General features: G+C 41.8%; 1 protein-coding gene across 1 annotated transcript; it reads left to right on the top strand.

Moving 5' to 3' along the window:
• The first annotated feature begins 5077 nt into the window (after window positions 1-5077).
• On the top strand, window positions 5078-5515 carry LOC138901686 (uncharacterized). Its single transcript, XM_070189467.1, has one exon. The coding sequence runs from the start codon at window positions 5078-5080 to the stop codon at window positions 5513-5515; it is 438 nt and encodes a 145-aa protein (XP_070045568.1).
• The last annotated feature ends 11162 nt before the right edge of the window (window positions 5516-16677 follow it).

Raw genomic sequence — 16677 nt, 5'->3', positions numbered from 1 at the left:
AGAAGTCAGTGGATAAGTTGACAACAACAGTTACCAAGATTGCATCTGTCGGAGATCTACCACTGGATTTACTCATGGAGACAGCACCAGCAATTCCAACTACACAGGCAGCACCAGCAGCTAGAGAGTCTGAGGAGCCGGTTGCAACTACCCACACCACTGAGGAGATGATACATATGCTCAGCAACCCTGTTGTCCCTCAACTAGGTGATGATGAGATACAGCTAGAGGAGACCTAGGGTGCTGAGGATTCCATGTAGACTGAGACCACATAGGGAGTTCTCTTAACTCTCTACCCCTTCTTGTTCTTATTTTTGATAAGCATTGGGGACAATGCTCATTTTTATTTGGGGGGTGGTCTATTTTGATTGATTTGACATTGATATTTAGTCTGTAATAACTCTTATACTATTTTTATTTTATGTTTATTTTCTCTTTGGTTATGTATATATTCTTCCCTTTCCCTTGATGTTTATATTCAGTTTCCCCTTCCCTTTCCTTAGCATTCTTGAGAAACAATTGGCAAAAACATAAGTTTGGGGGAGAGACGAGGAGTTTGGAACTGATAAAAGGTACAAAGAAAAGAAAGAATTGAAAAAAAGGGAAGGCAAAGAAAAGAAAGAAAGGACGAAAAGAAAAATGCCAAAAAGAAAGTGAATAAGGTAGAAAGTTGAAGGGATTCAAAGAAAACAATGATGATAGGCATGGAGTATATAAAAAAAATTAAAAAAAATAAATGTCATGATCAAGAAAGAGTGACGTTACGTCTCTTTAGTTCCCTCCGAGGAAAAAGAAAATGACTCAAAGAGTCGAAAAATATGAGCCAAAAAGATAAAATTGAGTGCTTGAGGAAAGATGAAACCATTCTATTACAACAAGTCCTAACTTGGTCAAAAAGCCTTCATTACAACCCGCAAAAGCCCTACATGATTTCAAGTTGGGTGAGCTTACATTAGTGGTGACATACTTTTGAGAGAGATGAGCGCACTTTTCGCAATCATTGATTCGAGTGTTACATTCTAAAGTGAGATTTGCTAATGGAGAGTAAAGGAGGAGGAGTTTGGGATCCAAAATTACATGAAAGAGCGAGCGTCCTTGATGAATAGAGTCAACCCTTGATGCTCTAGTGTCGCATTAGAACTATGGTACTCAAAAAGTCAAATCATTGTGTTATTGATAATTCATATGTGTTATGGGTAATTTTTGGTCCCAATTGATGTGTGATAGATTCACCTTAGGCCAGCTGAAATATCTCTTTTTTTAGTGGAGGTGGGAATTGCCTTAATTGCTTGAGGACAAGCAAGAGCTTAAGTTTGGGGGAGTTGATAAGTAGGGATTTTAACCGCTTATTTGCTCTCTTTTACTTGCGTTTTAGCTCAAAAATACTTAAAGGTATTCTCGAAAACTAATAAAATGTGCTTTTGTGCAGGAACATTGGGAAACAAGCCAAAGGAGTCAAAATCAACTCATAAAGGAGTAAAAAATGGACAAGGACCTAAACAAGGCAAAAGGCCCACAGTGCGGACCGCACAATACTGTGTGCGGCCGCAAAACAAAGGAAGAGCCATGTCAGTTCTTCTTCAGAGTATACGTACCACACAGATATTGTGCGGTCGCAAAATGTTAACTACGGTCGCACTCAATATTATGTGGTCCGCAGAAGACAAAGATCAGAGAGATGGGATTTCAAGTTCAAGAAGAAATGTGGACCGCACCATTTTTTTTTGCGGCCGCATAATCAAGAGCGCGGACGCACTCATTTTTTATGCGGTCCACAGAAGTCTCACATAGCCAGAGCCTAAAATCAAGGAGTGCGGACCGCACTATAATTGTGTGGCCGCATAAGCAAGATTGTGGCCGCACTCACAACTGTGCCGCAGTAGTTGAAGGAATGCGGCCGCAGAACTGGAACCTGTCAAGCCAAGTCTTGTTGTGCGGACAGCACACATAATTATGCGGCCGCACAACCTCCGCAAAAGCATTTTTGTCAGCTATTTTTAGCTTAGTATAAATAGAACTTTTTGTCATTTTTAGGGTAAGTGTTTTTGGGAGAGCACCTGAGCCGTTTTACTTTACTATTTTGAGTAATAGTTTACTAGATTAGCTTCAAAACATTAGATTTTCTTTCCCTAATCAATTATTATGCCTTCTATCTTAATTTCTTCTTGTATTTCTTCATTTTTCATGAGTAGCTAAATCTTTAGCTAGGGTTGTAGCCCACCCTAGTGTAGGTACTTAATGAGTGTTTGAGTTAGGACTTATTCGTGATTGGGTTAGTGATATTTAGCCTAAATCTTGCTTGAACTCAAGGATTAATGGTTGCAAACATTGATTCATACCTAATTGACTTAGTCTCTACTTGAGAAAGAGAGACTAAGTTTAGAAAAACTTGGCTAACAAGAAATTGGGGTTAACTTAAGAAATTGATAGCCCCAATTAAAGGGTTGAATCTATAGATAGTAAGACCCGACTTGAGCATTTATCACTTGTTTTGTGCAATACCCATTTGGACTTGAGAAAGCCAAATTAGGCAAAATCACTCAAACTACCGAGAGGTATAGAGTGGGTAATTGCGTGTGATTGCTATATTACAACCCCGACCAATCAAACTTGCCCTAGAGTTTACAACCCATTAGGTAATCACCTAGGTGGAAGTCACGACCCTAGATCTTTTATCATTTGGAAAACAACCAAACCCAAAAATATTGTCTCCTAGTTTTATAATGGCAATCAGTAGTTTAAAGTAGAAGTAGAAACAACAAACAAGAATGTGGAAGTGTAATCTAAGGCATATTGTACAATTACACTAAATATATACCTAATCCCAATTCTAACTCCTTGAGGATTCGACCCCGACTTGCTTTGGGTTTTATTATTGCTTCGACCGACTCACTACCTATATTTGTGGTGTGAGTTTGGGCGACACCAATTTTTGGCGCCGTTTTTAGGGAGTTAAACAGATTTAGCTATATATCTAGGTTTTTTTGTGATTTGTCTTCTTTTCCTTCCGAGTCACTAATTCTATTTTGAATTGCTTATATGTACGAGAATGTCTCTCAACAACGAGCCCATTGGCAATTTTCCATTGGGGGAGGAAGTGGACGATGATCAAGGAGATAAGGTTTTTCTCGAACCTCAAGCAAATAGGCGAGGCTGGCTGCCTAATGATAATGTTCCCGTCCCTCCCTCCACCAAGAACGGCAGCGCACCGGGTGTTACCGAACGAGGGTTATGCAAATGCTATAGGCCCGCCCCGCATTAGGGTGGACAACTTCCAAATCACCAACGTGATGCTTACACTACTTGAGCAATGGGGATTCTTCATCGGGGCTTTAAATCAAAATTCTTACAAGCATCTCAAGGGCTTCGTCGATACTTGTTGGGGGAGCAAGCAAACCAATATTTCGGAGGACGCGCTGAGGTTGAGGCTATTTAAATTCTCTTTACGGGGAAAAGCATTGGACTAGCTGGAGAGATTGCCCAATCATTCCATACATACATGGAATGTGTTGGCCAAAACTTTCATTGCCAAATTCGTCTCTCCAGGGCACATGGCTGCACTACAGGATGAAATTCTAGCATTCAAGCAAGAGCCCAATGAGCCATTGCATGAGATTTGGGAAAGATATCGTACCATGGTTAAAGAGTGCCCAAATAATGATATGGCCGAGGCCATGATCCAACAAACCTTCTACAGGGGGACCAACACAACAAATCAATGTATGGTAAATCAACTCGCCGGCGAGGAACTTCATGAACACACCTTATGCCGAAGCTTGTGAAATTTTGGATGCGATGGCGGATACCTCATCGGCATGGAAAAGTAGGGCCAATGTTCCGCAAGGTGACCCCAATGGCATTCACCTACACAAGGAACTACATGATTATGGGCAAGCTATTGCAGAGTTAACAACCACAATGAACCAATTGGCCAAAGCTCAGCTACAACAAATTCAAGAGCCTAAACAAGTGAATGCGATGGAAGATGTAAATATGATGATGAATAAGAGACGACAAAAAGGTCAACAAGGGCAAAGCCATCCAGAACAATTCATGCAAGATGATAGTGGGTATGACCAAGGTGATTCGTATAATGAGCTAGAAGAAGAAGTGCAATACGTCAACAATTATCAAGGTCAAAGAAACAATGCTCAAAATCAACAACAATGGAGATCATAAGGAAATCAAGGAAATTAGAACAACCAAGGCCACCAAGGCAATTGGAGTGGTGTCAACAACAATCAAATCAATTGGAATAATCAAGGAAACCAAGGAAATTGGGCTGGAAATAATCAAAGTAAATGGGGAGGTAATCAAGAAGGGTGGAATAACAACAACAAACAGGGGTCAGGTTTTCAAAGGCCCCCGATGTTCCAACAACTGAGAAATCCACCTCCCTATCCTTATCAAGGCCCAAGATCTTCTAACAATGAGATGGGATGGATTGAAAGTATGTTTAAACAAATGATGGAGAAAAATTCTGGCTCTGATGCTCGATTAGCCTCCCACAACACTTCAATCCGCAATTTGGAGGTTCAACTTGGCCAAATCTCACAAGCATTGAACATTCATCCTAAGGGAGCACTACCAAGTGATACGGTGGTGAACCCAAAGGGGAGGAATAATACGGGACATGCTATGGCCGTAATTATGAAAAGTTGAAAAGGTGGAGATGCAACCACCTCAAGTCAAAGAAGAATTGTGGATGATGATGTTGTAGTTTAAGAAGATGAAATTTCAAGCAATATGTTTCAAGCTAATGACGAAGTGAGAATTGATATTGATGAAATTGTAGAGGAGACGCAAGAAGAGGTAAACCCGTCTAGGGAGCATATGATGACATACCGGAACCGGTAGTGCCAAAGGCTAAGGCACCAATGCCAAGGCCTCCTCTTCCATACCCTCAAATACTTGCAAAGTAAAATAGCGAGAACCAATTCAAAAAGTTTATTAACATGATGAAGAGTATGTCTATCAATGTACCAGTGGTTGAGGCGTTGGAACAAATGTCGTGTTATGCAAAGTCATGAAGGACTTGGTCACCAAGAAGAGGTCGATGAATTGTAAAACTATTAAGATGACACATCACGTGAGTGCTATTGTGCACTCAATGGCTCCGAAGTTGGAAGATCCGGGTAATTTCACAATCCCTTGCACTATTGGGAGCACCGACTTTGCTAAAGCTTTATGTGATTTGGGGGCAAGTATCAACTTGATGCCCTACTTTGTGTTCAAAACTTTGGGAATTGGGCTACCAATACCCACATCTATGAGGTTTCAAATGGAGGATCAGACTATGAAGAGGCCATTGGGAATTATTGATGAAGTGTTAGTCCGTGTTGATAAGTACATCCTTCCAGCGGACTTTGTCATCCTTGATTGTGAGGTTGACTACGAGGCACCTATTATCTTGGGTAGACCTTTACTTGCTACGGGGAAGGATCTTGTTGATGTGGAAGACACTGAGCTCACTTTCCGGGTGGGTGATGAAAAGGTGGTTTTCCATGTGTGCTAATCGATGAGGCAACCAAATAGCAACGAAGTTTGTTCATTCATAGATTTAGTGACCGAAGTAATTGTTGATGATGCTAGTGCTGTGATAAATGTTGAGGATACTTTGGAAGTTGTGTTGCTCAATCATGATGATGATATGCAGGAAGGCTTAGTGTAATATGTCAATGCTTTGCAAGGAATGGGGTCATATACTTATGAACCCCGAAAATTGTCCTTAGATCTTGAGAACTGGAAGACTCTTCCAACAAAGCCCTCAATTCAGGAGCCTCCCACTTTGGAGTTAAATCCTTTGCCTTCACATCTTAGGTATGCATTTCTTGGCCCTTGTTCCACTTTACATGTTATTCTTTCCTCTTGCTTGAATAACGTGCAGGTAGATTCTACTTTGGTGGTGCTCCAAAAGAGGAAGAAAGTGATAGGTTAGACATTGGTGGATATTCGGGGTATAAGCCCCGCCTTTTTCATGCACAAGATTATCTTGGAGGAGGATGACAAACCCTCTGTGGAGAATCCAAGAAGATTGAATGAAGAAATGCAAGAGGTAGTGAAGAAGGAGATCATAAAGTGGTTGGATGCCGGGGTTGTTTACCCCATTTTCGATAGCTCATGGACTTCTCCGGTGCAATGTGTCCCAAATAAAGGGGGCATGGCTGTGATAACTAATGAAAAGAATGAATTGATCCCCACAAGAACTGTCACCGGGTGGAGAGTGTGCATGGACTATAGGAAGCTCAACAAAGTCACTCGGAAAAATCATTTTCAGCTTCCATTTCATGATCAAATGTTGGATAGGTTGACCGGACATGCTTTTTATTGCTTCCTGGATGGATACTCCGGCTACAATCAGATTCTTATTGCTCCTGAGGACCAACAAAAGACCACTTTCACTTGTCCATATGATACCTTTGCATTCTCGAGGATGCTATTTGGGTTATGTAATGCACCGGTGACTTTTCAATGGTGTATGATGGCTATTTTTACCGATATGGTGGAAGATATTCTTGAGGTCTTCATGGATGATTTCTCCATCGTTGGGAATTATTTGGATGATTGCTTGAACAACTTGGAAAAGGTATTGGCAAGATGTGAGGAAACTAACTTGGTTTTGAATTGGGAGAAATGTCACTTTATGGTCGATGAAGGCATTGCCCTCGGTCACAAGATTTCAAAGTATGGTATTGAAGTTGATAAGGCCAAAGTTGAAGTGATCTCCAAACTCCCTCCCCTACATCCGTGAAGAGAGCGAGGAGCATTTTTGGTCATCCGGAGTTCTATCGCCGATTCATCAAATATTTTTCAAAGGTGGTGAACCCTTTGTGTAAACTTTTGGAGAAGGATTCCAAGTTCCATTTCAATGAAGATTGCATGAAGGTATTCGAGTTGCTTAAGTTCAAGTTGACTATTACTCCTATTATTACCGCACCGGATTGGAGCTTGCCTTTTGAGCTCATGTGTGACGCAAGCGATGTGGCGGTTGGAGAGGTGTTGGGGCAACGTATCAACAAAATATTCCATCCGGTCTATTATGCAAGCAAGACCATGAATGATGCCTGGGTCAACTACACAGTGACCAAAAAATTGCTCCTTGCTATTGTCTTTGCTATGGAGAAGTTACGCCCGTACTTGATGGGTACAAAGGTGATTGTTCACACAGTCCATGCGACTCTTCTTTATTTGATTAGCAAGAAGGGTTCTAAGGCAAGGTTGATATGGTGGGTGCTTCTATTGCAAGAGTTTGATCTAGAGATTCAAGACCGCAAGGCTAGTGAGAATCAAGTGGCGGCCCACTTGTCCCGATTAGAGGAGGAGGGGAGGCCACATGATGGCCTTCAGATATATGATTCATTTCCCGACGAGCAATTCCTAGCCATTTCTATGACCTGGATGCCATGGTTGGCTGACTTTGCCAATTATCTTGTGAGTGGCATTGTACCAAATGAGTTCTATTCAAACTAAAGGAAGAAGCTCAAACGGGATTGCCTTGACAATTATTGGGATGAGTTGTATCTTTTTCGGATATGTACCGATGGTGTGATCCAACGATGTGTGCCGCAGGAACAACAAATGAGTATTCTTGAGGTTTGCAACTCCTCACCGTATAGTGGTCACCATGGTGGAGCAAGAACGGCGGCAAAAGTTTTGAGTTGTGGATTCTATTGGCCTACTCTCTACAAGGATGCTAGTGAGCTTGTCAAGCGGTGTGATGAATGCCAAAGGGCCGGTGGGATCTCAAAGAAGAATGAAATGCCTCTCACCACCATTTTGGAGATAGATATTTTTGATGTGTGGGATATTGATTTTATGGGTCCGTTTGTTAGCTATTGTGGGAACACCTACAGGATTATGAATCTAAATAGGTTGAGGCCATTGCTTTGCCCAACAATGAAGCAAGAATTGTGGTGGCATTTTTGAAAAAGAATATCTTCACGAGGTTTGGTACCCCAAGAGCCATTATTAGTGATGGGGGTTTGCATTTTTGCAACAAGGCTTTTGATACCTTACTCACAAAGTATGGTGTCAGTCACAAAGTATCAACCCCCTACCATCCTCAAGCAAGCGGACAAGTTGAAGAATCCAACCGGGAGATAAAGAGTATTTTGTCAAAGACAGTCAATGCCAACCAGACGGATTGGTCATGAAAACTTGATGATGATCTTTGGGCTTATAGAACGGCCTAAAAAACACCGATCGGGATGTCTCCATACCGGTTAGTGTATGTGAAGGCATGCCATCTTCCGATAGAACTTGAGCATAAGGCCATGTGGGCTTTGAAAATATTGAACCTTGAATGGGATTTCGCGGCAAATCTAAGGGTGTCACCATTGAATGAGATTGATGAATTCCGGTATCATGCCTACACAAGCTCGTCCCTTTACAAGGAGAAGATGAACTACCTCCATGACAAGTACATCCACAATAAGGAATTTAAAGAGGGTGATCTTGTGCTATTGTTCAATTCCTGGTTACGGATGTTTCCGGGCAAGTTGAAGTCAAATGGAGTGGCCCCTTTGAAGTGGTGAATGTGACCCCCTTTGGTGCACTAGATTTGAAAAAAAAGAATGACGAGGTGTTTAGAGTAAATGGGCATCGAGTTAAACATTATCTTGGCAAGGTTGATGATAGCCACATTGTGGCGGTCTTTCATTTCAAATGATTGGTAATTTGCGTCGTGCCGAGACGTTAAATCAGGCGCTTCTTGTGAGGCAACCCATGTATCTTTTTCTTTTTCTTATTTTTCTTCTTTGTTAGATAGCTTTGTTTTGTGCTAACTAGTTTTGAAGTGAATGCAGGAATGGGTGTGCATTGCAGGGACTCTGCAAGAAAAATTGGCTAAGTGTCACAAAAGTGCGGACCACACCAAAATTATGCGGACAGCACAATCACTCTGCGGACACACAATTCTGTGTGCGGTCGCACAACTGGAAGATCAAAATTGCATGCTCTCTGAAGTTTGGCCTGTCAAAAATACTTAGCAAAGTGTGGCCGCACACAAAATTGTGCAGTTCGCACAAATTCTGCGGCCGCACTCACTTTTGTGCGGTCCGCAAAATGTCTTCGAAGGAACAGGTAATGAGTGCAGACCGCACTAAAAATTGTGCGGCCGCACTCAGGTAAGTTCGGGGCCCAAAGGGTCGACCTATAAATAGGGTTTTTCAAAACTTTTCATACTTTACACTCTCTGAACTCTCAAGCCCTAACAAACACAATGCATCCCCCACTAGTTATCAAACTTGAAGTATTTCATCTCTGTAGATTGTCACATGTACCCGTCATTACTGGTATGTTCATTTCATCTTTAGATTTTTCATCTTCTCTTAGTTTTGTTCTTTTGTCTAGGGTTAATTTCATGCCTAAAAATGTCATTAGTTAGTCATCTTTGCTCAAAATCATGTGGATAGCTTCATAATTGTTAATTGGGGCCTCGGTAAATACCTAATCATCCTTAATTGTTAGAGCCATGTCTAATTCTTGCAAAACCTGTATGAATCGTAAAGCAGTGCAGTGTTAATCCAAATTGTGCGGCCGCACACACTTTAGTACGGTCCGCAGTCTTTAAGTTAGGGCATCTGTATGCTTGAATTATGCGTACCGCACTCAAAAATATGCGGTCCACAGTGAAATTGTGCGGTCCACAGTCAAAATTGTGCGGTCCGCACTGTTAAATGATCAGGGACCCAGTAGTCTAAACCTGGGGTTGTGCGGCCGCACTCAAAATTGTGCGGTCAGCACTTTCGATTGTGCGACCGCACTCACTTTTGTGCGGCTCGCACTATGCAGTCTACGGCCGCACTCACTTTTGTGTTGTATGCACTGCCTCTTCTATTTTTTCATAACTAGCCTGCAACTATCATGTATATATTTGTGTCCTATGTACCTGAACTCTAACTGATTCTTATTATTATGAATTGCAGATGATGGTTAGATCACGTGGTGGAGGAAATACATCAAAAGAGAGGGCAGAACCCTCCCGAGGCTGAGGACGAGGACGAAGCAAGAGTAACCTACCACTAGCCATCCAGAAAGTATTGAGCAAGAAGGCTACGGTCAATAGAGTCCCTGAATCATCAGACACTAGTGAGTATCTCCCGTATAAGGAAGTTTGTGAGGGAAACTTTGACCAAGCCTCACCTAACACCCAATCTCAACAAGTCCCAGGTAGATTCCACTTGGTTGATGAATCATCATCTGCTGCTAGTTCTTCTAAAGGTTCAGAACAGGGTAGCCATGATTCTGAGCCCTCTTCCTCACATGCCCCGGCTGCACCAATCAATGTTGATGATGATGATGACGTCCCGAATGACGGTAGAGGGGGAGACACTCAAGTGGGTGGTCTTGAGAGGACAAAGAAAAAGGAGATGTGGGAGGACAGATTTGTCAGCTTGACTGCCTTCAACAGATTTCAAGAGTGGTGGCCCCAGAGATCGCTCACTCTTGAGCGACAATTCTTGATGAAGGATTTGGACAAGCACAACCCAAATGTCCTCAGACAGGTCCAGGAGAGAAAAGGATGGAAATGGTTCACCCAAAGCACCCTCGATGCAAATGAGCACTTGGTTAAAGAATTTTATGCCAATGTGGCTCACATTAAGAAGGGTACCAAGGTGACAAAAGTGCGAAATCTGAAAATCTGATTCGACTCCTGTGCTTTGAACTCTTATGTGAGATTTGAGGAAGTGGAGGCAGCCTAATGCTTGGAAAAGCTGGCTATGGGTGATGTAGCTCGCCAGTGGCTAGCTGAGATTTTGGCTATTCGAGGATCAACACCTCCGTGGCTCACAACAGGGGTTCCCATAGTCCCGGTCACCCTAAACATTGAAGCTAAAGGATGGCAGACTAACGTGTGCAGCCGCATTGACCCGTTCTTGAATGAGAACAATCTCCCACTTCCCCGAGCAGTCCTGGTGGCTTCGATTATGGCTGGGTACCCGATCAATGTGGGTGATATAATGTCAACAAATATCACTTTGGCTATCCAGAAGGATGAGAGATCCTACCCTTACCTGAACTTCCTCACAGAGTACTTCAATGATTAAAAGGTGGAGCCGAGGCAGTATGATACTAAGGTAAAGGCCAAGAAGCCTTTCTCATGGTACCACCTACCAAGGGTAAGGCAACTACCTCCGTTGGCCAGTCTAAGGAGCAAACGGTAGTAGTTACTGATTCAGCTGTTGAGCCTTCCACAGCAGCCAGACCTTCCACCAAGACAACAGACATGCCACCACCTTCTTCTTCCAGACCATCAACTCCAGTATCTGTGCCAGTTTCATCTACTTATCCACTGACTGCACTGTGAGTCTCCTAGATATTGGCGAGTCTCAACAACTGGATGCAGGTAGCTACTTCAAAGCTGTCTGACATATCCAGTGTTGTTGCAGCACAATCTTCTGCCCAGGCTGCACCACAGGTACCTCCGTCAGTGAAGGAAAATTGAAGAAGATTCTGGACAACTAGAAGACCATTATGGAGACTCCGATGGCACATGAGGATGTCATTGAGGAGTTCAAGCAGGTAAAGAACATGCAGAAGTCTCAAGCTTCGAAGAAGTTGGTGGATAAGTTGACAACAACAGTTACCAAGTTTGCATCTGCCAGAGATCTACCATTGGATTTACTAATGGAGACAGCACCAGCAATTCCAACAGCACAGGCAGCACCAGCAGCCGGCCAGTATGAGGAGAGAATGCGACTGCCCACACTGCTGAGGAGATGATACATATGCTCAGCAACCCTGTTGTCCCTCAGCCCGGTGATGATGAGATACAGCTAGAGGAGACCGAGGGTGCTGAGGATGCCATGCAAACTGAGGCCACATAGGGAGTTCTCTTAAATCTCTACCCCTTCCTGTTCTTATTTTTGATCAGCATTAGGGATAATGCTCATTTTTATTCGGGGGGTGGTCTATTTTGATTGATTTGACATTGATATTTAGTCTGTAATAACTCTTATACTATTTTTCTTTTATGTTTATTTTCTCTTTGGTTATGTATATATTCTTCCCTTTCCCTTGATGTTTATATTCAGTTTCCCCTCGGTTTGTATATTTGTTTGCCTTACTTTTCGTAGTTTAGCTTCTTTAGTTTGTCTTTATTAGTATTATAACTTCTTATTTATATTAGCAACTTCTTTTTGATTTGTTAGATTTTTTTTTTTACATTTGAGTGAACAATAAACCTTTGTTTTTCTTAATCCCACGGTTCTTTCCAAAGGTGGATTTTGTGTGAACCGGGTGGCTCTTCCCAACGATAGATGGCATGACAACCTTCTTAAGGGATTGTGTCAGTTTTCTTTTATGTTTAGGAAAAAAATAGTAGTAATGAATAAAAGGGTCTCTAACATGCTTCACTTGGTACCAACACATTTACCCACGACCTTATGGTTAAAAACAAGTTGTTGGCAGAAGTTAGCTCTAGTTGTGACCTTTTGACTCTTGTTTTGACTTAAGCAGTCATCGAGTGGTTTAGTCGAGCCATTTGTGATTCTAAATCTCAAATACGGTTATTTTGAGCTCTCGAATCCGTTCTCTTTAGCAATCCAGTAGCATGAGATGTGAGGTATTGAATTACAAGTCCAAGTACCCGTGCTAATAGTCTAGAACTTGCCCCGAATGTTTTTATAGGCGAAATTCTAAGTGTTGCTTGGATTTGGAAAATAATTGAAGGCTCTCCTTGGTCCAATTTGAAATTTGAAATGTTTCATAGCCTACCAATGTGATATCCCTAGTCAACCCATTTGAGCCTAAGCCCTTTTTCGTTTAACAACCACGTCACAAGCCTTTATCCATTTTGTAATGACCCTCTCTTGGCACCCGATCTTTCCTTAGTATTCTTGAGAAACAATTGGGAAAAACATAAGTTTGGGGGAGAGACGAGGATTTTGGAACTGATAAAAGGTACAAAGAAAATAAAGAATTGAAAAAAAAGGGAAGGCAAAGAAAAGAAAGAAAGAACAAAAAAAATGGCAAAAAGAAAGTGAATAAGGTAGAAAGTTGAAGGGATTCAAAGAAAACAATGATGATAGGCATGAAGTAAATAAAAAAAATGAATGTCATGATCAAGAAAGAGTGATGTGACATCTCTCTAGTTCCCCCTCAGGAAAAAGAAAATGACTCAAAGAGTCAAAAATGTATGAGCCGGAAAGAGAAAATGGAGTGCTTGAGGAAAGATGAAACCATTTTATTCCAACAAGTCCTACTTTGGTCCAAAAGCCTTCATTACATCCCACAAAAGCCCTACATGATTTCAGGTTGAGTGAGCTTACATTAGTGGTAATTTACATGAGGGGCAAGCTTATGTTACTTAGAGCCGGACTTGTGACATTCCTTTGAGAGAGATGAGCGCACTTTTCGCAATCCTTGATTCAAATGTTACATTCTAAAGTGAGATTTGCTAATGGAGAATAGAGGAGGAGGATTTTGGGATCCAAAATGACCTACGTGAAAGTGCGAGCGTCCTTGATGAATAGAGTCAACTCTTGATGCTCTAGTATCGCATTAGAACTATGGTACTCAAAAAGAAAAATCATCGCGTTGTTGATAATTCATATGTGTTATGGTTAATTGTTGGTCCCAATTGATATGTGATTGATTCACCTTAGGCCAGCTGAAATATCCCTTTTTCTAGTGGAGGTGAAAATTGCCTTAATTGCTTGAGGACAAGCAAGAGCTTAAGTTTGGGGGAGTTGATAAGTAGGTATTTTGACCGCTTATTTGCTCTCTTTTACTTGCGTTTTAGCTCAAAAATGCTTATAGGTATTCTCGAAAACTAATGAAATATGCTTTTGTGCAGGAACATTGGGAAATAAGCCAAAGGAGTCAAAATCAACTCATAAAGGAGTCAAAAATGGACAAGGACCAAAACAAGGCAAAAGGCCCACAGTGCGGACCGCACAATACTGTGTGCGGCCGCAAAACAAAGGAAGAGCCATGTCAGTTCTTCTTCAGAGTATACGGACCACACAGATATTGTGCGGCCACAAAATGTTAAGTGTGGTCGCACTCAATATTATGCGGTCCGCAGAAGACAAAGACGAGAGAGATGGGATTTCAAGTTCAAGAAGAAATGCGGACCGCACCATTTTTGTGCAGCCCCATAATCAAGAGTTCGACCGCACTCATTTTTTATGCGGACCACAGAAGTCTCACACAGCCAAAGCCTAAGATCAAGGAGTGCGGACCGCACTATAATTGTAAGGTCGTAGAAGCAAGAGTGCGGCCACACTCACAAATGTGCAGTCTGCAGTAGTTGAAGGACTGCGACCGCAGAACTAGAACTTGTCAAGCCAAGTCAGGTTGTGCGGACCGCACACATAATTATGCGGCCGCACAACCTCTGTATGGGCATTTATTTCATATATTTTCAGCTTACTATAAATAGAACCTTTTGTCATTTTTAGGGTAAGTTTTTTTGGGAGAGCACCTGAACCATTTTTCTTCACTGTTTTGAGTAATATTGCACTAGATTAGCTTCTAAACATTAGATTTTCTTTCCCTAATCAATTATTATGCATTCTACCTTAATTTCTTCTTGTATTTCTTCATTTTTCATGAGTAGCTAAATCTTTAGCTAGGGTTGTGGCCCAACCCTAGTGTGGGTACTTAATGGATGTTTGATTTAGGACTTGTTTGTGATTGTGTAAGGATCGGTAAAATTTTTAACCAAAATACTAGGGGTTTCGTGGTGCCAAGATAGATTCCTGCGTTACTTCGTGGTGCCGTGATAGAACTCGCTGTGGTTCGGACTTTTTGGATTGAGCAGTACCCTACGGACTGAGAGGAAAATATTTCGCAGAAGAACACATTTCTGCGGCCCATTATGCGGACGCATAATCACTCTGCGGATCGCATAATGTCCGCAGAGTGAAGCAGTAAGTTTTGCCAATTTTAGGTCAATTTTGCAGTCGATTATGCGACCGCATAATCAATATGCGGACCGCAAATCGATCGTATAATTCCTCTTGGGTTTCTACGGAGGGAGTTCTGCGGTGCATTATGCAACCGCAGAATAAGTATGCGGACCGCATACTGGTCGCATACCGGAGCCAAAGGTTTAGGTCCCTGAAGGCCATTTCTGCGGTTACTTTGCGGACCGCATAACCATTATACGATCGCATATGCGACCGCAGACCTGTGTCGGGACACCATTTTTCTTAATTTAAAACCCGACCCCTATTCCGTTAAAACACCCCTTAGGTCTATTTTGAGCTCATTTTTTGATACTTCTAGAGTGAGAGAGAGAGGGTTCAAAAGGGAGGGCCTAAGTTTTCATCAAATTGATCTTCAATCATCACTCAAAGCCTTAAAAATATTCAAGTAGAGCACCAAAATTCTTCACCCTAAAAGATTGAGGTTGCTAAGGGTTCCGGATTATTGTAGAGTCCAAAGAAGCGAAATTGAGGTATGTATGTCTAACTCTCTTCTTCTTAGAATCAAACTCCTGGTGTCCGAATAATTGGTGTAAGTTCCAACTTGATTATACTAGAATCATTTGCCTTAGTTTGTTTGATTGAAAGATTCATGTTCCCTAATTGTTTTAGATGGTTACCATGTCGTCATGCTATTTGAGAACGTAATTATGATTTTCCAAGCTCCTTCCCTTATGTGTGAAATGCCTTATGTGATGGTACTTATCAACATGAATGTTTATGTTATTCGAACAAATAAAAAAAGGAAAGATTTGAATTGTAAAATGTGCCCAAGTGCCAAGAACAACTTAATAAATGAGGTTGTTTGTGCCATGTAATGGAGATGGGAAAGAAATTTGAATTGAGTGGACAGTTGAAAGAGGTTATGTCTCAAGTGAGATGGCTTAGCCGATCGGGCCGAGATCGGACGCCATGCTATACACATGGTGGCATTTGTATTGGAATTATTGAATTACATTATGGATATGGATATGTCTCACTTGAGATGGCTTAGTCGGTCGGGCCGAGACCGGACTCTGTGTAAAAACACGGTGGCATTGTGAGTTGTGGCTTTGGCACTAAAGATTATTAATCTAAGAAGATGGAAAGATTGAATTGGAAACTATGTAACCCTTACTCGGTGTTTTCTTTGTATTTCTATGAAGTACTTATTGATTATTATGACTGCCTTCTTTTTGTTTCACTGTTCATTCTACTAAGATTGGTGTTTGTCTTACATACTAGTACTATTCGACAGTACTAACGTCCCTTTTGCCGGGGCGCTACATCTTTGAATGGATGTAGGTGGTTTCATCGCAGATAGTGGTTCTCTCTTTCTCTCCTCACAACAGTCTTGGTGAGTCCCCTTTCTCCTAGGGCTCATGTAGTCCTTCTTTTGTATAAGTTTTCACATTTTGAGGTATAGTCGGGGCCTTGTTGCCGGCATTGTCATGTTGCTCTTTTGTATCCTTAGAGGCTTCGTAGACGTTTTTGTGGGTCATGCATGTATGTTGGGGCGGTCGTTGGACCGAGTTGTATTTTGGAAACTCAACTATGGCATAATGTATATAAGGAAAATGAACTAGCAACGTTTATATATTTATATAATTGATCTCTCCCCAGTTTTACAAATGGTGATGCAATCCCTTTTTGGGTTATGAATGAGTCGGGTAGGAAAGGTTTAATAGGCTTTCTCTATCGGGTTCACTCGGTTGAGCGCCGGTCACGCTCCCCGAGGTTGGGGCGTGACAAACTTGGTATCAAA

The sequence above is a fragment of the Nicotiana tomentosiformis genome, chromosome 11, assembly GCF_000390325.3.
Source record: "Nicotiana tomentosiformis chromosome 11, ASM39032v3, whole genome shotgun sequence".
Lineage (NCBI taxonomy): Eukaryota > Viridiplantae > Streptophyta > Magnoliopsida > Solanales > Solanaceae > Nicotiana > Nicotiana tomentosiformis.
Note: the sequence above shows the minus strand (reverse complement) of the source record. Positions and strands in the feature narration are given on the sequence as shown.

Coding starts and splice junctions, on each gene's coding strand:
- LOC138901686 (XM_070189467.1), top strand. CDS start 5,078: ATGACACATCACGTGAGTGCTATTGTGCACTCAATGGCTCCGAAGTTG.